Below are 26,934 nucleotides of genomic sequence, written 5' to 3'. Positions count from 1 at the left end.
TCTCTCTCTCTCTCTCTCTCTCTCTCTCTCTCTCTCTGTGTGTGTGTGTGTGTGTGCGCGCGTGTGTCTGTGCACAAGGGTCTCCGGGATTTTCCCAGAATGAAAGTCAGGAGTAAAGAGAAAATAAAGCAACAAACAAACAAAATGCAACAATAACAAAAGAAGACAACCCGAGATGAACAGATCTCTTCTTCTTTGGCTTGGTAGTTTCCTAACTGAGTAAGTCAGTTTATTCCAGAGGAAATCAGTATCTAAGATTATTACTGTTATTTTCAGAGAATGTGAAGAAATATGGAAGAAAGGAAGTTTGCTTTCTGTGGTCCCCAGGAAATATGCAAGGCAGGACAGGCCAAGGAAGACACAGCTTAGTACACTACCACTCCAAAAGGCTATTAGATGCTAAACACAAAGGTCACACTGGGCCCAGTTATTTGCTTGTTTGTGTATGTTGTTTGAGAGGAGGTTTCAGTGTGTAGCCTAAGCTGCCCTTGATCTCATCGTGATACTTCTGCCTCAGCCTCCCAAGTGCTGGGATTAATGACATGAACCACCATGTCCTGATGTTTATATAAACAAGGCAAATAGGTAAATGTCCGGGCAGATAAGCTCAGGAGTTGTACAATTCACTGAAAAGAAAGCTGGAGTGTCAGGAGAGAATGGCTGGCCAGGGTGGGTGTTCTGACTGGAGGCCAGCTACCTGGCCATGCTCAGTTTTTTAAATTCAGCAAGCTGTAGAGAGTTGTGTTATATGTTCTTCATTTACACACAACCCTGCTCAGAGTATCTAAAAGGCTTTAAGTGGATTTTTCTAAAGTAACAGCCACTTTTCTTACTGTAAATACTTGTGGGCTTGTCTGGGGTAAGAACTCTGAGTAACAAAACTGCAATCTTCAGAGCCTCCAGATTTGCAAACATATACTCTACTCCAAGCACCCGGCACAACAAATGTACTTACAAGAAAAAAGGAGCAAAGCAGGGCTATGGTTTGCACATGTTTCCAATCTATAGCTCCTTTAGTCATGGCTTCACCTAGCTAGGCTGAATGATGCAAATAAATTATCCTCCACATTGATTACTTCATTAATTCAGATCTGTGTACAGAAAAAGCCTTCTCTTGATGCTGTAGAATTAGAATGTGTTTCCTCTTTTACTCTCCATTACTGTGGTTTCACTTTGAGTTACATGATCAATATAGTCTAAAAACTACTTAATGGAAAACTCCAGAAAAAAAACCCATAAACTTTAAGTAATTCTTATTACACTACTGCTATAATCCCATTTTATGACTGTTAATTATCTCTTTCTGCACATGAGTACACACTGCATTTTAATCACAGGTTATGTAAGGAGAGCAATAAACACAGTATATACAGAACTTATTATTATGTGAGGTCTGTGTGATGACAGAGCCCTTTGGATTGTATCTCATGTAGATATGGGGGAACTAGTATAGCCAGCTGCCTTGATGACACCTGTTAGCTACCAGGAAGTATCAATTTTTCAGTTAGAAGTTTTCCAAAAATCTGGTGAGCACTCTTCTCAGGAGAAAGGCATAAAATAAAATCTCTGTAGTAGATACTGTGGAAGGTACCCAAGGTCATTCTCAACTCCTTCTTCCCTTCTTTTGACGAGAGAGACAAAAACCAAATATCTCATTAGCTCACATTGCTGCATCCCTTGCAGCTTGAAGGCCTTGTGACTGACACACTTCTCAACAACCAGAAGCCAGGCAGGGCACATGCTTGTACTTCATGGAGAAGCCATGTCTAGATGAAAAGGTAGGCCAGGTGTCTTTGTTACTTTGCCTTTTTGCTCCTCGATTTCTGTTTTGACCCGGAAAGGCAAAATCCACTGCAACTATGTGCTAATGGCGTTAGATTTATCAAGGTGCACTATCAGGTAAGCACAGTTCAGTGGAAACACTCCAAACTATTCACCTCTCCATGAGTGCCAAAGATTTTTGAGATTTGCAGCTAAAGTATTCCTTGCTGAGGAAGGTTCACAGACCCAGCTGGAGCCCCAACTTAAGGACTTCCACTTTAAGGAGATGACAAATAACTAGATTGAGACACCAAAGCTGCATGACTCAGGCAATTAAGAGTGAGCCGCTGGCCCCAACCTTGGCTTGAAATTGAACTGAGTTGTCCTTACACATTTAGTGTTGCCTTTTCTGGATGAGAGAGTCTATACTAATTGCTGAATGAGTAACAGGGGACCAGCATAATACAAGCTTCAGAAATTCCAAGGAGAAAGTGGCTTGTACAAGCCAGAGGCCTCTGAGCAGCAGGGATCTGTATGCAATCAGGAATAATATGCAGATAAGTATGATTGATCACAACAATGAGTTTTAAGAGAGAAGACAGAAACCAGGGCTTTTCCCTTAGTGGATAAACACTGAAGTGAAAAGGATATACACAGGTTCAATATAAGCTAATGAGTAAATAAACAATGCAACCATTCATCCAACCATTGAATCACTCCATCAAAGTATCTCTCTTTGTCATTCCATCTCCTGATATGCTCTGAGTCACCCCATGAACACTGTATTTGAAATTATGTCCTGGTCTCCAGAAATATGCATTGCACTTGCTTGTTGGCATATTAGCCCTTTGTACCCAGATTTTTTTTAATTATTTGATCTTATTATACATCCCCTGTTAAAATGTCTTCCAAGAAAGCGGGGCTTTGTATTGTCTTGTTCACTTATGTACCACTGCTCCTGAATAGTATTTACTCCTTGGTAAAGACAAAAAAACACTGCTGATGAAATGGCTAGTGCATGGCGAAGAGATGACTGCATGCGGAGTGGGGTACTAAAAAGATGGGGGGCAGGTGGTGGGAACAGTTAGAGCAGGCAAGGAAAAGTGAGGTCCAGCAAGTCAAGGAAGGAAACAAAGAGCATGGTGAGGAGCCCTGAGTGAAGGGAGCGCCGTACGGCAGACACAAGCATGGCTAATACAAGCAAATGGAACAATTCACTTAGATTTCTTTTTGAATGGTGTCTCTGGCTGCTAGGCCAGAAGAGTGAAAGTTGAAAGACTGGACATTCCATAGTGTCCTAGAAGTAGCTGGATCTCCCAAAAGTAAGGGAAGCTCATGATAGCCAAAGGGACTGATGATGACGTCAGAGTCTGTAAGCATGTCAAAAACACTATTATGGCGATGATTGTGAATAGCGAGACACCCAAAAGAATGAGATCCGGCTGGATCCGAGGTGACTGGTGACCATCACATCCCAAGTTCATAGACTTGTTCAAGTTCCTCATACCATGGTTCATTTTCCCATAATGGATCTTATCTCGTGGGAGGGGGTGGAGAGACTGTGACCCAATGAGTGTTCCGCTTAAACTAGCAGCACTTGCGAAGAACTGTGTCTTTCCTCGGCTATCTCAGTTCCCATGTTAAAGCGACTGTCTACAGTGCAGAGACAATTTAACAAACATATCTGGAGCATGACAAGGCAAACCCACGGGTTGGGCAGTTCACAGAAAAACAGGCTCAGATTCTACAGCAAGCTTGTGTCACAATATTTTTAAAAAATGCTAAGAGCTACGAGGTGAAATAACTTTGGTGGGGCTGGAGGGGTGTCTCAGCAGTTAAGGGCATTGCTATTCTTCAAGAGGACCAGATTTAATACCTAGCTGCCACATCACTGCAGTTACAGCCATGTGTAACTCCAGTTCCAGGGGGCCAACACCCTCCCCTGGCCTCTGTCACCACCTGGCATGTATGTAGTGCAGACATACACTCAGGCAAAATGCCCATAACTATAAAATAATAAAATATTTCAGAAAAAATGATGTTAGGTAGGATGTGTTATAGAAGAATAAACCATGAAAGATGGTTTGAGGAAATGGACAAATTTATGAACTTCGTATCTGATGGTACTGAATATGTTCTATTCACTTTGTGCATGAGATGGTGTCAGTGGGCTCTACAGAAAAGTGGTTTTAGAGACGTACAGACATATTTATTATGCTCTTGACTGAACTTTTCTTTAAAATATTTCAGTATCACAAAAAGCATGGTAGAATGATATTTTGGCAAGGCTTCTAAATCTGGATGATAATTACAGTAAAAGGCTAAAGTGCTTTTTTTTTTTTCAAGACTCTCTTGGAAGCAATACAAGTCATATATTAAAAAATGTATTGACTGGACAGCTTTATGAGCCATGGAAGATTAAAGAAAAGCACTTGCGGTGACAAAAAAGTCCTAGAATCATCTTTAATTCTTGATATGAGAAAACAAATTCTTCATCAGAGGCTATACCAGAAAACTCTGAATGAACCAATTCCTCAAGACCCAGGTATTAGTAAGGACAGGTGATTGTGTAGATTGTGAGACAGACATACACACACACATACACACATGAATGAACCAATTCCTCAAGACCCAGGTATTAGTAAGGACAGGTGATTGTGTAGATTGTGAGACAGACATACACACACACACACACATACACACACACACACACACAGAGAGAGAGAGAGAGAGAGAGAGAGAGAGAGAGAGAGAGCAGGGAATTCATGACTACCCACTGGGTCAATGGGGTTCATACAAGGTTTCAGGGTATGCTCTACTCTCTGGGGAGACGGCAAGAAACAAACAAGAGAATTTCTCTGCCCTCCTGGTATGTACATCCTATAGACAGAGAAAGACTAAGGAACCAAAGAAAAGATGGCATCCTGTCACATTAAAAGAGGCTGAGTGCAAGTGGAAAACGGAATCAGGGAAGCTACCTAGGACACACTGGGGTAAGTACTGGGGGCGAACATTTAGACTTTTCAAAGAAGTCCTGTGGTCTGAGTGTGGAGTGTTCCCCATACACTCATGCATTTGAACACTTGGTTCCCAGAAGATGGTGGCACAGTTTTAGGAAGCTGTGAAGCCTTTAGGAAGTGGTTCCTTCAGGGGAAACTTGGTCCCAGCCATGAGAAAAGCAATGACTATAGGCAGCTGGAGAAGACACTATGAAACAGACATTTCAGAAAACGTGCCCAGTCCCCTCTACCACTGTCTACACATGAGAACGAATATAAAGCTGCAGGCAATCTGTGAGCTAAATGGTTACCCAGCTTCCCAGGATTAATGAAATCACTTTCCCTTGGGGGGAACCTTGGGAAGGACAAAGGGAAGCTGCCCTCTTCTGTGAAAACCACAATGGTTGTATATGGGAAGTGGCCACAGGAACCTGTGTCCCTTCCTTCCTTTTTACAGTAAAGTGTAAACACCGTGTGATATCTGTCACACGCACGCTCACAAGTGAGCCTCTCAGAGGGAACAGACATGTCTTCTTGGTTCATCCTCAGCAAAGGAAGGGGAACTAATAGAAGGGAAGGAAGCCAGAGCAGAGCTCTGTAGGGTTCCTGCCCACATACTCCACCACTTTTTGGTTCTGAGGGTTTGAAGTGAGGAGAGGAGTATTTTAAATTGTATATATAAACTAAAGGTAAAATAAATGAGCTTCTTACTGTTGTAACGCAAAGCCTTGGGTGTCCAGAACACCGAGGAAAGCGTGTTCTAGATATGAAAAGGGCTCTTCCACTGAAATTGGTCTTTCTTTTCCAGCAAGCCCGGTTTCTTGCCTTAACAAGCATCTCCTCAAGAAGTGTCTGAAAAAATGGTCAGACCACTGGACATTGGCGTTCCGTAAGCAATGCAGAAAACGTAGAGGGTCAAGGGCGATGTGTTCACATTGTGGCCATGTATTGTGGTTTAGGTCAAATTCCTGACAACAGCTGCTTTCACGACTGCTTTGTTCTTTCACAAGGGACTACGACACTAAGTACACAGTAAGCCTCCTGATTAGACATGGTTTCAGTTACTCTTGGTCAGCCATGGCCTTATAATATTTAATGAAAAGTTCCTGAGAGGAATCATTTATATGTTTTGAATGCCTTTCATTGTTGCAGCTTGGTACAAGGGTTCTATATTGTTTTCCTTTACTGTGCAATGTGTAAGTCAAGCATTACTGTTGATCTATATGCACAGACTTGCACATTATGGATCTGGATGTACCTACTGGTTCTCAGTCTGTTCATCTTTGCTGTTAAATGATGACACTAATTACTTTCAGGGATGCAGTAAACATTTAATGCAGACAGAAACTGAACAGGAAGAGCCAAGCACTGTACCTACTTACTACTATGAGGCCACAGCTTAAATTTATAGAGGACACAATTACTTTTAAGGCTATTAGATTTTGAAAATGGTGCAAGTAAAGCTATCATTTGTTTTTTTGACATATATAGTATTTGCCTTGAGGTTTATTGGTACAGAAAGAAAATCTAATAAAGCATTAAAGGCACTATACTTAGCACGTTCACAATAACTGACCACAGGTGCAGAGTCCCACAGAGATGGACAAGCGTGTCTAAAACAGTGCCATAAATGATGTATTAACAGTGTGTGTGTGTGTGTGTGTGTGTGTGTGTGTGTGTGTGTGTGTGTGTATGAGATTAGACAAGGTCTAGCAGAGGAAGACAGAAGAACAGTCTAACAATATAATAAACTGGGAAGCAAACTGGGAGTAGGAAGCTACAGGGTGAACACATGGCAAATGGCACAACAGACAAAGGTTAACAGAGGAAGGAACTGCAGAAACTGTCAACACTCAGTATGCTGGAGAGCAGGAGCAAGCATTAACAGACAACAGAAGGCAGGCGGCAGCCATACTATCAAAAACTTTGTTTTAGAGTCTGAAGACTCTGGACCCCAACCCACAAGGGTGCAGCGCCTAACAAATGAGTTTTAAATAAAAGTGTGGAAGACTGGCCGTACATCAACACACATGAGCTGGTGGGAGCACGGAGGCCAGGCAGGTGACAGAGGGACAGGTGCTGTGGAGAGAAAGCTCTGGGGGAGCCCAGCCAAGGAGGCTGAGGAAAGTGAGAGGTTCCAGAAAATAACAGAACTGGCGGCCATCTGGATGGAGGGGGTTAGTGGGAAGATGAATCTGATGCTTCAAGATGGAGACATGGGATAGAGACGGTTACTAATGGCAACAGGATACAGCAGGAAGAACGGGTGGCAAGGAGCAGAAGTTAATGGAAACCTAACTCAGCCTTCTCAAGTCCAATTCTACAGCTTTTCCTTCCTTCCCTGACCACCCCACAAGTGTACTTCAAGACTGGTGCCAATTTGGAGACTTATGAGAGAAATTATAAGATGTTATCTAGATTTCATTCAGGAGTTTAATTGGGAACAATGTTTTAAACAGTACTGTGTTGAGGAGACGTCCCAAGGTCCCCCAGAGGGTACCTGGGACTGTTGACGGTGATGAACTCCATATGTATTATGAGATGTTACCCCCTTTACATATATGCCTATCATAAAGTTTACCTTTGTAGAATAGACATAATAAGAAATTAATAATAACTACAATAAAACAATTAGAACAGTGCCGTATAGTAAAAGTTATACAAATATGGTCCTTTTCTCTCAGTATGTTATCGTATATTACTTTTTGTGATGGCGTGAGATGATATTTTATGACTTCTCTTGACAACAAAAAAGCTGTCCATCCTTCGCAACCATTATTAAGGAAAATATTTTAAAACACACACACACACACACACACACACACACACACACACACACACATAAAAACACTATATTACCAGAACTTTCAATCTGATAACTGAGATTGCTACAAACAGGCAGATAACAAACACAGTGTAGACTGTGTCCTGAGCAGAAAGGCGATGTCACTACATTTCACCATGCTACTCAAAACATCATGCAGCTGAAAGGTTTATGAAGCTTCATTTTAGAAATTTCCAGCTAAAATTTTTAGATCATGGAAGCCAAAGCCATAGATGATGGAAGCAATAAGAATGTTGGTGGATACCTAATGCTAGAACTTCAGCCAGATGTGAAGTCCCCAAAGGGACAAAGAGAGTAGGCTCCTCCTTCTCGGAGTGCATATGCCATTGCAGGAGACAGAGACAAGGAACAAATCAAATGCTAAAACAAGAGGTCACTGTCAGGACACAGAAGACAGGGTGCCAAGACTGAAATAGTCAAGAATGGCTTCTTCTAAAAGGGATGATTAGTTTCATTTCTGTGAGCTGATATGCGACACAGAAAGAAACTGCCCATGTTCCTGGGTCAGGGGAAGGGTATTACAGGCAGGGAGATATGTCTGTTCCAGGATGCTAAGCTGGCTTGTACGATACTGAGTCAGTAGAGTGTGGAGATGTCAGGGGTGATAACTGGGTGGAGGGGCTGGCTAATGTTAAAACATAGAAAGAAGGTAGACCAGGGTTCTGGGGAATTAGCACAGTCAGTAAAGTAGCCGCCTTACAAACATAAGAACTCGAGGAGTTTAATCCCCAGAATATCCCCTTCATATAGGTATGTATGTATGTATGTATGTATGTATGTATGTATGTATGTTGTATGTATGTATGTATGTATGTATGTATGTATGTATGTATGTATGTGTGCATGCATGCTGAGGAAAATGGTGGTCCAGACCTATAATCCCAGAGTGGGAAGGCTGAGATAATAGGATCTCCGGGGCTCACTAACTGACCAGCCTAGCTTATTGTTGAGCTCTAAGTCAGTGGGAGCCTGTCTCAAAAAACAAGGTAGACAGCACTTGAGGAATGGCAGTCAAGATTATTCTCCTGCTTCTACAGTCACGTGCACAAATATTCGTTCACCTGCATACATATAACAGGCACACACACACAAAATCACAGTTATATGAAGCTCTATAACTGGGACCCATCATCATCACTTTCATTACTCCAAGCAAGGCTTTAATCGTTAGCATGTTGGAAGGCATCTTGAGAGTTCTATGCCAGGCTTATGCATACACACGCTCCACACTGTGGCTGTTCCATAGAGTATATAAGCTTCAAGTTTGTGAGTGGAAAAGATGAATGTATAGGAGAAAGTTAATGGCGACGGACGTTAGAAGGGTATTACAGTTTGTTTTTTGTTTTTTGTTTGTTTGTTTGTTTGTTTTTGTACTATGATTGTATTGGAAAGAATGGACAGAGTAGGTGAATGCAAACCTGGCAGAAACTGCAGAAGGAACAATGCAGAGTCCACCAAATGTAACTTCAGGAAGTGTTTTTAAAGGCAGAAAAGATCTCATAGAACTTGAGAGTAGGGAGTAGGGCAGCCAAGAACAACACTGGTACACCCTAAAGTTCACTGATGTGTAAAATAATCAGGTAGCAGGGCTGGAGAGGTAAGTCTTGAACGATTGGGCTTAACTGATATTCAAAGTCGAGACAAGAAAGAGAACGGAAAGTCTACAATAACCTGAAAAAGATGACCAGGGAACAGACATTCAATGGACAATTTAAAACAAGGAAACAGTGGTGATCAGCTAAAGCAATAGACAGAAAGACCCCAAAACGCCTTTAGTGAAGAGAGCACAAAAGAAATGCAGGCTGGGAATGATAAGGATAGGGAAGTCACATAGGGAAAGGGGTTTCTAAGACACAGAAGAAACAAGGGATTCCAACTGCCTTCTAAGATGTAGGTGGTCCACGACGAGGATCTGCCAGGAGTGTTTGCATTCCTGAGCCCACACATGTCTTGGCCTGTCTGTGCAGGAACTAGTTCCTGATAGAAAAATAAAGTGGGTCTAAGGAAAAGCCTGTCACTCATACTGATGAGAGAGCAAAACCATTCAATTTAGGGGTCAAATTGAAGACCACAGATGTCATAAATGTGTATCTGAAATACTTACATAGTCAATTTCCCATGTGCATGCTTAGAAAAGATACTGTCAAGGAGAAGAGAGTTAGCAGGCTACCCTGTTACACACACTCTGAGTCCTGTGGGAATTTTTTTTTCTTTTTTAAGCACCTGCTGGGACTCTGGGGGAGGTTGGAGTCTCCCAAGTACGGGTCTAGAAATACTGTATCGATGGCCTTAGCATCTGAGTACTTAGCATCATGAGATGCTGCTGTCCTGTAATGCCTTGTCGACACATCTTCATAAAGCCAAAGTAATTCATTACTCTTTCTGTGATTTGTACAACTCCTTGGCCCCACTTTTCCAATAACAGTCGCGATAAAATTCTGCTGGAGGCAGCTTAATGTATCAAAGGTTATACAATGGGAAACAAATGAAGAAAATATTCCAGGGGCAGAAGATTAAAAGCTTAATCTTCTCTTACTTATAATTCTTCTATGTTTCTGAAATGGAAGGTTTTGAATATGGCAACTGAAAGTTTCAACAACCATTAAGTCTCTATTTAAAATATCTAAGAGAACCAATGTCAACTACACACTACTTTTAATAGACAATTTCCAGTCATAGGGACTCATATAGTCTAGTATTTTTGCATATTTAAAATAATTCTTGCATATTTAAAACATAAATAGGCATATATAAAAAAGAATATCATTACCTGTTTACTCCCATCAGCTGCTTTAAGATGGTCTCATCCTCACCTAATACAAAAGGCCTAAGATGTCCTTATTGCTTACTAGCAATGATAATAGTTACAAGGCCTTAAAAGATTCACCTGGAAAGACCACATATTGCAATAACCATGAGTATCTAACAGAGGTGGAACACCCTGAAGAGTGCTTTTGCATTTGGCAGGGTAAGATGGGGAGTGGCTGAGAGATCTGCCTGGGACGTTCCCAACCCCATGGCGGTTTCAGTCTCCCAATCCAGTCCCCGTATTACATATGTCTTCGTTCACTAGTCAGCAGATCAAAATAATAAGGATCTCTATTTTCTTACTTTTGCCTGACTATCTGACCATGGCTCACTGTCTTAAAAATCTCCATTAACGAATAATCCAGCCCTTCAAATAACACTTTCAAATATGTGGATGTGTCATTTGATGATTTCCTATTACTGGGCAATGTGTGTGCCAAGGCTCAGTAAGCACAGTCCTCTGCCAGATGCACCTCCAAAAGCAGCAGCCAAGTCCTGCCCAGCAAAGGCCCTCCTTTCTGCCATCATCTGCTCAGGAACCAAAACAAACCCTACTGGCTTAGCTTCACCTCTGTAATCTGCTTAGGGCTATTAAAGCAATTTGTTTTTCTTCTTGATGTCTATGTGGTCCAAGTCTATTAGATACAGAAACTCAGCATTTCTAATAAGACCTTGGTAGTGGCAGCCAGTGTCCTCAAGAGAGAAGCACAAGTCTCTGCTATTCTCCTATTCATCATTTTCAAATTAGTTCCTTTATTCAGACAAAAGCCAGACAGCCCAGCTGCCAAGCCAGCATTGTGACAGTTGCTTCTCAAAGCCACGCGCTGTTTCATCAATTCCATTCTTTCTTGACTCATCCACTGACAAAGATGTAAGGCCTTAATTTATCTTTTGTGTGATTCACTTGGTGTCCATCTAATGTCGTTAGTGTTTTCCTCTCCCTTGAGCGTTCACTGGCATTTTCTTAAAATATATCACAAGATTATTCTAAGAGTTTCAGCTCCACTGATACGAGGGAGAAGATGTATGTCCAAATAAAACCTAGCCCTCTCTCTTTCTCTCTCATCTAATTTTAAAGACAGAAATTGTTGACCTGAAGCAGCCATAAATTCTCATGACAGCTAGGTATCAGGTAAGACTGTGAATGCTTCAGTATCACTGCTGAAGACAGAAGTGATGAAATTTCCTGCTTGGTTGGATGGCAATTTTTCAAAAACTGTACTCTCTATAAAACCATGTGGTTGTTAATCTCTGAGAGTTCTTGGGGATATAGGACCACAATGAAACTGAATCTGTACTCACTGACATGGTGCAGTGCACAAATCCTACCTTAATCTGAACCTCCTATGCTGCCCACAAGGACTCTGTTTAACAGTTCATGAAAGCCTGTGCTTAGACATTGGCCTGCTGTGAAGCATCTGACCTCAGAATACAACAGATGACAAACCACATCAAACTAACTCAAGAGCAAGCATTAAGACTGTGAATAGAGCCAGGTGTTGGTGGCTCATGCCTTTAGTCCCAGCACTTGGGAGGCAGAGGCAGGTGGATTTCTGTGAGTTTGAGAGACCAGCCTGGTCTACAAGAGCTAGTTCCAGGACAGCCTCTAAAAGTCACAGAGAAACCCTGTCTCAAGAAACAAACAAACAAGCAAAAAAAAAAAAAAAAAAAAAAAAACAAACAAAAGACTGTGAATAGAAAGTGCATGATGGCAGCATTTGGGAATTTTTTTTTTCTTTTTTAGTGATAATGAAATATAAATGAACCAAATTGATAAAATCAGATCACACCATGTAATTTCCCCCTAATCTAACAGCTTCAAAAAAATTCAAATTGAATGCAATGGACATTAAGAAGACAGATCCTCTCATGCTTTTAAAAGTACTGTATATCTAAAAATGGACATTTCCTCCCAGAAAACGTAATGGTATTTTACTGTAGTAAAATTGACACCATGGGGGCCTGGAGAGATGGCTCAGGGGTTAAGAGCTGTGGCTGCGGCGGTTCTTCCACAAATGGAATTCAATTCCCAGCACCTACATGGCAGCACACAACCGTCTGTAGTGCCTCTTCCAGGGGATCTGACAGCCTCACACAGACATGCAGGCAAAACACCAATGCAGGTAAAATAAAGATAAATAAATCATTTAAAATGACATCATGGTTAGATGTCACAAACTAATTTGGCACATATGAGAAGTCTTAATTAAAACAACTTATTGCACTTAACCATTCTGATGGCAGATAGCAGTTTAAGACTATAGCTCCACTTAGGAGGTTTACTTTGATCTAGGAAGGAAGGAAGGAAGGAAGGAAGGAAGGAAGGAAGGAAGGAAGGAAGGAAGGAGTTTTTTTTTTTTTTTTTTTTTTTTTTTTGGACAGGGTCTTACTCAGTTCTGGCTGGCATGGAACAAAGCTATGTGGACCAGGCTGACCCTGAACTCCCAGACAGCCTCCTTTCTTTGCCTCCCAAGTGCTGGGACTATAGGCATGAACCATGACACCTGGCAAAACTGTTTTCTTCAAATTTAGATTTATATATGTTTATTTTGTGTGTACTGGTGTTTTGCATGTACGCATGTCTGCGTGGCAGGTGCACACAGTGCCCATAGAGAGTAGAGGAGGGTGGCAGATGCCCTGACACTGGAGTTACGGATGGTTGCTTGCCAACATGTGGGTGCTGGGAACTGAACCCATGTCCTCTGCAAGAGCAACAAGTGCACTTAGCCGTTGAGCATCTCTCCAGCCCCCAAACTGGGGATTTCTAACACCAGCACAGGGCTGTCCTATACACTGTGAGATGTTTGCCAGTGTCCCCATATCTACCCCCATGACAGTGACATTCCTAACTCACTCCCATCCACACTGTGACAACTGAAAATACCTCCCGCTTGGGAGTAACTGCTCTTAACTGGAGTTGTTTCTTAAATGACCGAATTCTTGCAAACACCTGGTAGTCTCATGAATGAATATAACTTGTATTTCCTGGGATTTTTGCCTTCAAGCTGTTTTTTTTTTTTTTTTTTTTCACTCCACTTGGCAGTTAGAAACAAAAGGATTTACTGATGCAAATGAGAACGTCTAAGAATGGCCATTAAAAGCCAGTGTGGTGACCCAGCAGCCCCACAATCCTAGCTAATCTGGAAGCTGATGCAAGAAGACAGAAAGCTGAAGAAGGCTCACCCAAACTACAGAGAGACTGTCTCAAAAGGAAATGAAAAACAGAACAACAAAAGGGCAAAGGCTGTACTTCAGTGGTAAAGAGTCCCCCGCCAAGCATAAGGCCTTAGGTACAATGGTCAGTACTGCCAAAAACACAAAACAAAACAAACACAGACTGACTTTTATCCAAAGGCCTAGAAAAGCAGTCTGCAGTCTTTTCTTCATTTATAACTACAATTTCATCTCACTTTCTTAAGAAATAAGATATTCATGTAGGCACTATGTTAAAGGTCGTTAGGAAATCATTTATTTTTCTTTGGTCTCAGCATTCTTTTACTACCATTTCTAGCCTTAGAGTTTTCTGATGCAATTTCTTGTAATTATTGCTTATCTAAAATGATGTCCCTCCGTTTGTTCTTTTTTTTTTTTCTAATACCAATTAGTTTGAGTACATATGCTGATCTTTGGCTATTATGACCACATCTGTGTATGAATTTGGTGTCAAGGCCCCTCTAATTCTGCTTAAATATTTGCTGAGTTCCTAATGTGTACAAAATTATGCCAGGTGTTTCCACATGCCAAGTCACATAAATACAAACCCCCAGGAAGTAAGGCAGGCTGTTAACTCTTGGAATCCCATCACTGGGCACATCTTGGCCCCTGAGTTTCTTTCTGAACAGTTCTAACTAACTGCAAGAAGAAACTGCATTTCTGACTTTTACTCATGCTTGGAGAGAAATAAAACTGAGTAAAATTAGGTTTATTTTATAGCTATCATACAAGTCCACTGTAACATTTCATACGTCTAGAACACATGATGGATCTTTTCTTATTTTGTCATTGAAAGAATGATCTCATTATCATTCTTCAACTCTCTCCAATTATGCTGACAAAGACCCAACGGCACAGAATGGAAAAGTGATGGGCCTGTCTAGAAGGACAGTGCAGCACCAAATTGCCAGTTATTACTGTGTTCCCTATATACTAGGTTTTAAAGGAGGATCTGAACCAAGAGTCACGATTCAAGAAATAGCAGGTTTATAGGTAAAGGAAGCACAGCCAATGAAACTAAAAAGGCAAGGGAAGGAATGGGAGAATTGGAAATCCAGGAAGAACACAGTAAGAAAAGACAAAGACAGGGACGAGGAGCCACAAGAAGGTACAGAGCATCTTTAGGTAGCAGGGCAGATGCACTCACCTGCTTCATTAACATATATTGGGTGCTTTGTAGAAATGTGCAGTGGGTAGCTGTGAAAGTGTCACTGGTACAGCAAGGAAGGAAGGTGGTGTTAGGGATCACGGTGAATGTGGTTGGTTTGGATGGACTGTTGTATGGAAGATGATCTGGCCCCAAATAGGCTGGGGGGATTAGGTGCATCCAGAAACATTAAGGTCTCAGCTGATGTTACAGCATGAATAAGAAATGGAATTAACTACAGTTACACAACTTGATAGCTTAGAAAATTCAGAAGCAATTACAGGAAGAAATTAAAGTCTTCCCTGGTCTTGAGAATTGACCAAAATATGTTTAGAAAACATGAGGATATCAGCCAGTCTAGGGTGTGTGGGGCATATATAAATGGTTATCTGTTCAATGTATCCTGATTAGGAAGATCAGGGACAAAAAAGAACGGAGAGAGGTAGAGAGGGAGGGAGGAGGGAGAGAAGAAGACAGGGAAGGAAGGAAGGAAGGCCAATAGATTCCAAGCTGCCACTGGGACAATGATCGTGAAATACAGCAAGACCTGGTGAGTATTTCACACATAAGATCAGAGTCATAGTTGGAAACACTAACGCTGATTGTCTCTAAGGGAGGAGCGAGGTGGGGGCCTGAAACAGAATACACATGAAGACGACTAGGGAGCATCCAGCTGGCATTTCAAGCGGATGGGGATGACAGTGTGACCATGTGACCAGTGTGCCTGTCCCCTTCAGGTGATGACTGAGGTCTGAGTGGTCTCTCTGGTCTGGATAACATACTGTATGCCTTCTCCAGGAGGTAGCATAGGACATTCAAACAGTTCATCCAAAGTAGCAGAACAAACATCTCATAGATTGGTGTTTGTAACCCTGAGAACAGAAAGGAGTCACAGAATCGGAGATGGGTATCAAGAAGGTACAGTTACTCAGTGACAGTAACAAATAAACAAGAGACTTGGGTCAGAATGAAAAGCCATCTGTCTGGATCAATTTCCAGCAGCAAGAAGGGCCTCTGATTCAGTAGTTTCCTACAATATCACCAGTGATGGTTGCAATGTTGTCTGTAAGTCAGAAAAAGTGTAGCAATAAAAGATCAAGACTCATGGAAAACCAGATTCCAAAAAAAATGAGGATTTACAAGATATATAAAAATGTCTTACATGGGAACGAAGCTTGGCAAAAGCTGGTATCTCTCAAGAAAATAAAAGTAATCATCTTAAAATTCAAAAGTCCCCCATGGGACTGAGAGATAGGGCTTTGTAAAGTGCTTACAAAACATTCACGAGAGCCTGTGTTTAGTTCCCTGGTATCCATGTCTAAAAAAAATAAGGTGGAAGGTACTTGAATACATCTAGCTGACCTTTAGTCTCTACTTACACACACACACACACACACACACACACACACACACACACACACACACACACACACACACACACACACTCACACACACACACACACACACACACACACACACTCACACACACACACACACACACTCACACACACACACACACACACACACTCACACACACACACACACACTCACACACACACACACACACACACACTCACACACACACTCACACACACACACACACACACACACACACACACACACACACTCACACACACACACACACACACACACACACACACACACACTCACACACACACACACACACACACACACACACACACTCACACACACTCACACACACACAGACACACACAGACACACACTCACACACACACACACACACTCACACACACACTCACACACACACACACACACACACACACACTCACACACACACACAGAGAGAGGAGAGAGAGAGAGAGAGAGAGAGAGAGAGAGGGGAGAGAGGAAGAGAGAGACAGAGAAGAGAGACAGAGAAAGGAGGAGATAGAGAGAGACAGACCTTGTTAGGACGCACACCAGGCAGACCCTGCCCCCTGACGATGGGCGGGGCACTCATTATGGACCTATGTGAGGACTCTGTGCATTAGTGGAACCTCAGTTCGAGTGCAAGGTCTTCCCTTTAAAAGTTCCAACTTCCTTCTCCTCTCTCTCTCTCTCTCTCTCTCTCTCTCTCTCTCTCTCTCTCTCTCTCTTCTTGGATGAGAATCCACCCCCATCTCCCCCTGTTTTTCAATAATTTCCACGTGTGTCCGCAGTTTCATATTTCATCACCAATAGCTGCAGCAGAAATCTAACACTTGTGACATCAATACCGGATCACTAACCAACCCGGTTATAAATACATATCTAGTGCCTTAGAGTTTTAACACCAGCGATGGATGTTTCCAGGTTTAAATGCCATGTTACGCGTTTTCTCAGTCCACAGTCAGGTCAGTAATTGGAAGTTAGCAAGTCGAGTATCCAACAGCCTATGAGGACAGACAATGGCTATGTAACTTGAATTTCCTTATTGAATACTGATTTCGTTAGCACTCTCTGGTCAGAGACCTAGGGGCAGGATTTGTTCCAAAAGCCACTGAAACTTTCAAATCTAGATGTGGCTGACAAAGGATAGGAACAGACTTTTATGTGAGAACTAGGCCACCTCATTTCCAGAAAAAGAGATAATTAAGTTGAATCCATGCCCTTTCCACATGTGGCACATGGAACAGAGAGGTATGGGGGGCAGCTATCAGGGGGAACCCCTAACTCTGGATGGTAAAATATCTTAGAAGCAAATTCTGCTTCACCGAGACTTCTTGCTGGGGAAACAGACAGCTTACACATTCATAGACTTTGAACTCTTATCATCACTGAGAATAATCTGAAAACTCTCTTATCAGTTTCCTTGGCTATATGTCAATATAAACGAAATGTAATTTTTTGGGGTGCAGAGGGACACAACAACTAGCTGGGTGCAGTAGTGAAAGCTTTTAATTTCAACACCCAGGAGGCAGAGGCAGAGGCAGGTACATCTCTGTGAGTTCTAACCTAGTCTATTCTAGATAGCAAGACAAGGCCAGCCGACTGCATAACTCTCAATGTGTAGTCTCTACCCTGTCTCAAAAAACAGATGGATGGATGGATGTAAATGGTGAAGAGAGAACATAAAGGACTATAATACACACACACACACACACACACACACACACAAGCCCTGACAAACTCAGGCAACTGGCACTAAAACAAAGCCTCATCTTACTGATAGAAAAGACAGTATTCCTGGTGTATGTAAGTTCTTTCATATAGTAAAATGGTTAGAAATGTTAGAACGTAGAAAAGTCTGTAGTTGAAGTGAGGAAGCTCTAGACTGTACCTATACATTTTGTGATTCATATTTGGTATTGTGTTTGAGCTGGTTAACACCGGGGAGCAGCTGAGAGGACCATGGGTAGAAAGCGTGAGTCCCGATTTTGGGGATGGTATAGCCGAATCGACCAATGAGCCCGGTAATATTTCTAACTCTGAGATTCTTGTTTCATAGCTTTATGATTTGAATATGGATGTTTCTCTCCAAGGGAAAGTGGAAATAAGTTAATGAACTAAGGGATCCAGACCCCAAGAAAAAGGAGGTAAAATTATGTCTACAAGCAATCATGAAATGGAAGATGAAGAACTTTAGCAAGCATTTATGAATGTTGTTAACTGTAGTCAAAGGAAAAAAATGATGGGGGAACCCCACTGAAAACATAAACAAAAAAGAAACCCCCAAAGCAAATATACACACACAAACACAAAACAAATCTCCCTTAACAAAAATTTATACTGAGTTCATGATTGACAAAACCCCTGGGAGAGTGTTTAAAAGTATTTCCAAAAGACACATCTATCAACTTCCTGGTGGAGCTGCCAATGAGTGGCTGTTAGTAGGGTTTGATCAGTATCCTTGACAGTGAAATAGAACAGCTAAATTACTTCACGAAGGCTCATCGATAATATTAACATTAAATAGCACTCGATAATCATGGCCGCACTTTAGGATGAGAGTTTTCTGCTGGTAGCAAATGTAACAGGAGTGAGAAGGGATCTTTTCAGAGTGAAACAGGAAGACGCAGTCATAGAATACACACACTGAAATAGGAGATGATGGAGCCTCTGAGAGCCAAGACAAAAGCCACCTTACCCGCCATCGGTGTAGTCTGTGTCTGCTCCACCCCACCAGACATCGGAGTCATCCTCCTCTGCATCAGCCGAATCGATGTTGTCGCTTTCCTCAGCCAACGGGCAGCACACAAACTCCACCCCTCGGAACTTGTCAATGCCGCAGGGCAGCAGCATGCCGTAGTCATGTAAGTTGGTACTCTTCTCACTGCACGTCTACAAGGGGAAAGAGGAGACGATGAGGGAGGTCCAGAGATGTGCACATCGCAAGCCCAGCCAGGACCGTCGGCAGGGGCAGACGCATGCATTCAGAAGCAATTTCACAGGGCAAGGGCGACTTGCTGTCTGAATTCATTTCCAACCTTGTCTTTAGCATATGCTTCTTGGTATTCTATCTCTATATCTGAGTGGAAGAGAAGGCTCAGTGGTTAAGCTTGTTGCTCTTGCAGTGGCCCCGTGTTCCATCCCCAGAAGCCACCGGATGGTTCATGACCATCCTTACCTCCAGTCACAAGGGATCCGATACCCTGGACTGACTCTATGGCTTCTGGGTACCGGGCACACACCTGATATTTATTAGACACTCATTTCCATAAGATAAATATATCTAAAAAGCCTTTTGAAGTGTATTTTGATGTTTACAAAGTAAAGGTTAAAAGAAAACTGGTTCAGAAGGCTAACATGGGAACACACAGCAGGGGATAATTTGTGTTTGGGCTCTGATGGTTTATGAGGAGTTGAGGGTGGCTCCCACACCTCCTACCCATCCCCTACATCTAAATGTAGATTTCTTCCACTCAGTTCCGCCTTATTTTGGAAACTCTGTTTATTGGCTCATTTCCCAGAGTCCCAGTCCCAGAAAGGAAGAAACTGTCCCCCACAGTCACAAAGAAGTCAGAACTCATAGCAGTGAGGGATTTCTTTCTCGGTATCTTTCTGATACTCTGAGATCTGTTAATTTTGCACCCATGTATGCTAAGAGAAAACTGAGAAACTATCTCCCAGGGGCAGGGAATTCAATATGCCTAAGGAAACACTAAAAATGTTATAAATGTATTTTAACCTCACAAGAGTCAATAGTTTGTTGTTTCTTAATAATAAAGTATTTTTCCTTTGAAAATTCAGAAAAAAACGCAAAGTGAGGTTATCATTTGGGAAGCTGGAGTTCAAACTATGTGGTCTGCTTTAAGCTCAGCTGGCCCCCCAACCTCCAAAATCATTTTTTAAGAAGTTTGATTTATGGTGAGTCAGAACACACTACTTTATGAAAAGCAAAAATAATGTTAAATCTTTTTATTGTTTCTTTCCTTCTTGAAGCTCAACAGATTTAACATTTGGGACCAAATAATTTGCTGTGGAGCCAGGCCTGGTAGGAACTGTAAACTTCAAAGACCAGTTGAACTACAGAGTGAGTTCAAGGCCGACTGAGCCACTTAGCAAGACTCTACTTTGCATCACAAAATGCAAAGCAGAAATGAAGCCTGGGAGACAGCTCAAAGAGGTATAACAGCTCAACATGCGCAAGACACTGCTTCAATCCCTGATAGAAAGAAAAAAAAAAGAAATGTTTCTGGGGTAGAGCCTGTTCTGTTAACTGTAGGGTAGTTAGCCCTCTTCTGGTCTCTGAGTGCTCTGGGCCAATGGTGACACCCCTTGCAGCTGTGACAAGAAGATATGTCCAGCCTTCCCAGGAAGAAACAGGAATGGGAAACTGACCCTAGTGGTGAACTCCTGAGATACAGAGAGAACCCAAATTCTAGAACACTAATTCCACCATCCTGACACAACACTTGGGAGAAAAACATTATAATTATAGTAAAAGGACAGTTTTGAGGGTGACAATTCCACAAAGTGACACTGCATTCTATTGTCTTTGATCCTTCCCTGATTTAGCCAAAAGCAGGGCTTAGCAAAGGGCTAAGCATGCTGCCACGTATTCACTCACTGTGGAAAGAGGGTGGCAGGGTAGCCAGGTGAGTACAACCCTGGAAGGTATAACTTGCAAATGGTATTGTGACCTGTGGCCTCTGAGGTGGTGTTGGACATATGGCTTCTTGGTTCTACTACTGCATTCACCAATAGCTAGTTAAATTACGGAAACCACGCGGGACCAAACCACCACCACCAAAACAGTAAATTGAAAAAGATGTACATCTTAAAGTTATACCTATTGAAGATGGCATCTTTATGTCCATTTGTAAGATGTGGCCCAAGCTTATAACTAAGGGGCACTATTTTTGATCATTAGAACTGTTCCCGGATAGAGGGGGCCAACTATGTGTATGGACAAGGTATGCAGCAGCTCACTGGAGTTTCTGTTCTATGGTTTTGCAAACAAAATTACTCTTAAATAGTAAGCTCAGTCTTTAAAGCGCTTCAGTTACTAGTATATAGTTCCTATAAAGAACTCATTGCGTTGAATAGCTCCTAAAACGTCTTTGTATGCCCCAGAAGATCTCTCCGTAAGAAGGCAATCTTGGATTGGTACCTCTTTGGCGACTGTGTGCCAGTGAAGATGTGTCTCACAAACATCCATCCGCTCCTGGTGGAGAAACTTGCACTTGTCGGGGACGAGAAGGGCATCACTTACAAACTCACCAACTGAAAGAGAGGAAAGCCACTCCGTGTCATTTCGTGTGCACCTACTGACCTCGCCATGGACACACAAAGGCCAGACAGAGGTCAGAGCACTTACCCAACTTTCAATGCCTAAAAAGCCCACATTAAGACCTCAGGACCTTTAGAACGCTGAGTCAGTCTCTTGAAACAACCAACTTCTTGCCACCATGGCCTTGTTGTCTGCAGGCTCCCTACACACAGAAACTTGATGCTATAAATTCCTTACATATTCCCAGTGCCATCTCTTTTAATCTCAGTTTCTTCCTCCATATAGAAGCTGAATAATTAATCACTGATAGTCACTGTCAGCAAGGAGCCAAATACAAAAATGGACAGTTTCAATTTGAGCAGTGTCAACATATGTATTTATCTATTTCTGTATTTTGAAAACTATTACAGACTATAGCATTTTTAGACATTAAGCCCCAAACAATGTACACATATAAATGTGTATTATATATAGGTTTATATAAAACACATGGGAAAGACTAATTCATTTAATCTCTGGAATCTGTTTCCTTTGAACTTTCCATTTCATGTGAAATGTTCCTAGGCATGACTGGCACTGCAGATCTAGAGATAGTACATAATGTCCCTCTTATAACCCACATAAGGGTGAAAGACGGACAGTGGAAAATAACACATAAGCTGTGCAATTAATTTCTCTTGATTTATTCACTGTGGTGTCCCCACATGCATTAAGAACAAAAACTGCACACAATAGATAATGAGTATCTGCTGGAGAATAAAGAGATTAAACTCTGGACTAGACTGAAGCAAGTATTGGGTCATCATAGCAAATGAACTGAACGGGAGGGTGTTCAGGTAGAATAACATTAAAGATGAGTCTAATGGGCAAGCAGAGTATGCCATTCAGGAATGAAAAGAAGTTTCTCAATGTATGGACAGTGTCTATTTATCATCTGAGTTTCTCTGCCATAATAAAATACTCTGACAAAAATACCCTAAGGGAGAAAGGGCTTATTCTGGCTCACAGTTCGAAGGTACAGTCTATCATGGTGGGAAAATAAGGGCAGTAGGAGCCTGAAACATCTGTTACAATACATGCACAACCAGGAAGCAGAGAATGATGAATGCAACTGGCTTCTCAGCTCCCCGCTTTCTACTTACAAAGTCCAGGATCCTGGCCAGGGAATGGAGTCACCCACAGTGGGTGAGTTGTTCCACTCCAGTTAACAGAATCAAGTAACCAACCACAGACATGCGCAGGGCCAGTCTCCCAGGGGATTCTAAATTCCTTCAAGTTGAAGGTTAACAGTGACATCACACTATTACATCCATAGCTCTGATGCAGTCCTGGCAAACATGCTCATACTGAGGATGGATGGATGGATGGATGGATGGATGGATGGATGGTGGAGGCAAAAGGCTCTTCAAAACTTCCCACCAAAGCAAAAGAAAAAAGAAGTAATTACATCAATCATGCACTCCACAGAGCCATGCTGTCATCTCCTATAAATACACTTCCCAAGCGAGAAATCTCTGTCAAGAAACCTGCCCAAGGCAACTCGGACCTCAGGTGGTTGAAACCTAGTTCCAGAACTAACAGATACAAACTATAAGGAAAGAGAGAGCAATGAGAATGAAGTCACAACTTTATTTTATGTAATGACATAAAATAAAGCAAAAACAAATAACAACAATAAGTGAACCAACTCAGAAGAGTGGGAGAATTCAAATAAAGGCACTCATTTCTTAAATGAATACACCTTTCCCAAGTGAACTACTCAGGGTGACTGAGGTCAGGAAACCAATCCTGGCTGCTAGGAAGAACACCTGATGATTGAGGCATTTCAGGACAAGGCTACCGGAGGCCTGAAGTGACAACCAGCCCATCCTCCTCAGCATGGGTCAGACATATTTACAACTGTTCAGAATATAAGTTTTATATATGTTTTTGTTTTATAAGTAATTATTGGAAAGAGTCAATGACCAGACCAAGACCATTAGTATTGAATACATTTGTGACAAGATCAAAAGCAAATATAAGATATTCTAAGCCATAGCATGAATGAGTTCTTGGGGTACAAGAAGAAAAACTTGTGCCAAGCAACACAATCAAATCTCCCTGTTTCCATCTGTCCAGGTCTAGATTACAACGTGGAACCAGTCACTAAGGATAGTTTCTTCAGTAACATGCAATGCCTGTCCACAGGGCAGTTATTGCAGAAATTACATTCTATTAGCTAGCTGTTCATGCTATTTTAAAAGGATACTGGAATTTTTAATTACCAAACATTTTCCTTCACATTGTAGACATGACTATAAGCTGCAGATATTGCCTATAGCTAAAGGAAATTGCTTTAGCAAAGGATTAATACTAGTTACCTTAAAAAGCCCCCAGGACAAAGGGTAAAAGGAAAATATCACTGTGCCCTATCATTAAAATAAAACTTAGCAATGCGCAGCACTTCTTCTATTCCTCTGAGGGTTGGGAAAGCATATTAGCTCTCTCTCAAAGTTTGAGAGAGACTGGAGAGACAGCTCGGGAGTTAAGAGGATATATTGCTGTTGAGTTTGGGTTCTAGCACCCATGTTGCAATTCCAGCCCCAGTGTTGGAACACATTTGATCTCTGTGGGTATCTGCATTCATGCACAGGTACCCACACTGGCGCTCACGCGTGCATGCACATGCACGCGCGCGCACACACACACACACACACACACACACACACACACACACACACACAATTAAAAAAAACAAATCAAAAAACTTTAAGTTTAAGAAAGGATTTAAAGGCTTGGGGCCTTTGCACTACTTTGCTAAAAACTAATTAAAAATAAATCTATGCTAGGACAGAGTTCAGTTTTATAGGAAATCTGTTTGTTTTGATGTAAACTTAGAGCAGTATGAAAATTAAAGTTTATTGATTTTTTTTAAATCTGTGGTAGGTATAGCCTGGGTTTTCCATACATAACAATGGGTGTTTCGAGTTTTGAAATAAGCCTGGTTTTGTGGATTCAGATAAAGGAGTGCAAGGCTCAAAATAAAAGCAGAATCATGAGATGTTCTACTCATATCTACTTGTATTCTAGGAAATTAGGTACCATTTACTATAAATGGAAAATTCTTTAATATACACTGGGCATGCTTATTGGTAGCCATTGGAAAAAATAGAAGTTTCATATTTAAAGCATGCATACAAATTTTGGTGGAGAGAGGGTTTTTAGAAGTAAATAAAACGTTGACTTGGCTCCCCAGCGGACGTCTTGGCAAGTAAGCAAAGATGTCAAATTCAATAGGGACCCTGCAGCTTCTGCCTGCTGGCTCTTTGGTGGTCTGTGAGAACAAATGTCCAGCCTTAATCACCTCATTTTGTAGATGGGTGGAAGAAGTCCAGTCAAGCGGCTCTCTCACAGAGCCAACAGGCAAGCAGAACTGGGCTGAAAACTCAGGTGTCCTTGGTCTCTCTCTCTCTCTCCATCCTCCGAGAAACTGTGGTCACAATGGTTTAATCTGGCCAATTTTTCTTGGGCTTTATTTTTAAAAAATGATTTGTTCTTAGCCTGTGAAATACTTTAATATAATGATCTACACTGTGGGTCATTTGTCAATTTAAAAAACATAGACTAAAATTATCCAGTAGCCAAACAAACAAACAAACAAACTGGCTGCGAGTGCATCCTGCCTTGTCGATTTGAACATGTTGGACAGTGGCTTGAACACGGTGGGATTGTGTGACACTATGAGGATCAGACCTTTCTGTACTGCCATTGTTGGACAACTTCCTCATACTCTAGTCACAAGACAGATGGTGCATGGAAACTTATGACCTCATGTCCATGCTCCAGACAGAATGGACCAAGGGTCAGAGATTTTCTGGAATGAAGCTTCCCAGCATTACTACAGAAAGACCCTTGCTCCAGAACATCCCCACCAACAGAGTGTATTTTTATTCACTACTAGCTGCCCAAACTAAGCTGCAAGGGAACCTGAAAGTATTTCCAACTGAGCACATAGGCATCCTGACACAAAAGAACGAGAGCAGAATTCTCTGAGAAAGGAAAAAGTGGGATTGGATATTAAATGGGTGAGAAGCAGATTCCCCAATACCATGCAGTTAAAAAGCAGGAGTGTGTTTCCAATTATTTCACTGTGCTTTGACAAAGAAACACAACTCCAGGAATGAGGCAGAACTAGGAATACAAACAGCCACTTCCAGAAACACGAGGAGACCCTACCAGTTCACCCCACAGGGAAAAGCCACAGGGGAACCAGTGAGAGACTGATAAAAGTTCTCAAACCTGAGGCTATTTCTGAGATTCAGAATGGTTTTTGAAGAAACTGATTTCAAAGGCAAAGCATACATCAATTCTCTGAAGCACAAAGATTTCAGACTGAAAACAAAACAAAACAAAAAAACCCAAAACTTTTCATTGGAGCAATACTTCAGTGAGTATAGTGTTTGGTTTGCAAGCATGAGCTTGTGAGTTTTATCTCCAGAATTCATTTTGGAAAAACGGTAGCATGTAATCCTAATTCCAGTGCTGGGGAGGTAGAGGCCCCTGGAGCTTGACAGCCAGACAGCCCAGCCTGCTTGAAGAACTCCAGCCGTGAGAAGCCCTATTTCAAAAAATGAGGTGAAGAGTATGTGAGAAATGACAGTCAAGGTTGTCCCCTGATCTCTACATATGTGTGCATGGACACATAGGCACACAAGCAGGCACGCATGCAAACAAACTTCTATGAATTCTTAAATGGCCAGAATCACAGGGATGAAAAAAAAACAAAAGATCTGAAGGCGATGGATTTCTGCCCACCGTGTAGCTTCCATCCTACTCTCAAAGGCTGGAGATTATTTGAAGGGAGTGTGGTGGGGGCTGGCAGTGGGATGACTGAAAACAACCAAGTCTGCCTCTCATGTGTGTGAGCCTATTTCACCCGCTGGTGAGATGAGAATCTCAGTAACTCTGAGCAACATCCCTAACTGTCCCCCAGGACTGCAGTGCAGCTTCTCCCATTGGCTTCAGAACCTTGCAGAAGAGGCAGCTACAATAGTCACATTTTTAGTTTTCTGAGAAAAGAAGGCAAGAGAAAACATGTAACCAAGTAGGTCACACTTGCAGGAAACAGTAGAGCTGGGAGAATTAAATGAGTTAATTTTCACGAAGCACTCAACACACTGTCCAGAGCAAAAGTGCTTCATGAACTACTAGTACCCTTCCCCCAGTACCCACGTGCCAACCATGTCTCATATTAGTAATAGCTGCAGTAATAAAAACAGCAATTGGTACTCATCACTACTTACTGAGACTCACGTACCGACTGCAGGCAAGAGGGTGCACACTGGTTATGTTATCAACATTCTACAGCAGCCTCACAGATGAGGTGGTGCTGCTGTACGTTTGAATATCACTTATGATATGATAAATAACAACGCCAGTTAAGTGACACAGAGTCCCCAGATGAGAGCAATGAACTCCCAATTCTCACGATGGGCAGTGGTCCCAGCAA

General features: G+C 41.9%; 1 protein-coding gene across 6 annotated transcripts in view; it reads right to left on the bottom strand.

Annotated features, from left to right (window-relative positions):
- Nucleotides 1-26,934, bottom strand: part of App (amyloid beta precursor protein) — a 217,962-nt gene that overhangs the window by 102,706 nt on the left and 88,322 nt on the right. For all 6 annotated transcript variants that reach the window (XM_027412361.2, XM_027412362.2, XM_027412363.2 and 3 more), the window contains exons 4-5: nt 21,327-21,439; nt 18,861-19,054 (exon numbers count right to left, since the gene is read on the bottom strand). In XM_027412361.2, the coding sequence (XP_027268162.1) occupies nt 18,861-19,054; nt 21,327-21,439 (307 nt within the window). The remainder of the gene's footprint in view (nt 1-18,860; nt 19,055-21,326; nt 21,440-26,934) is intronic.

The sequence above is a fragment of the Cricetulus griseus genome, chromosome 4 (assembly GCF_003668045.3).
Source record: "Cricetulus griseus strain 17A/GY chromosome 4, alternate assembly CriGri-PICRH-1.0, whole genome shotgun sequence".
NCBI lineage: Eukaryota > Metazoa > Chordata > Mammalia > Rodentia > Cricetidae > Cricetulus > Cricetulus griseus.
The sequence above is the reverse complement of the archived record's forward strand: the minus strand, read 5'-3'. Positions and strand labels throughout refer to the sequence as shown.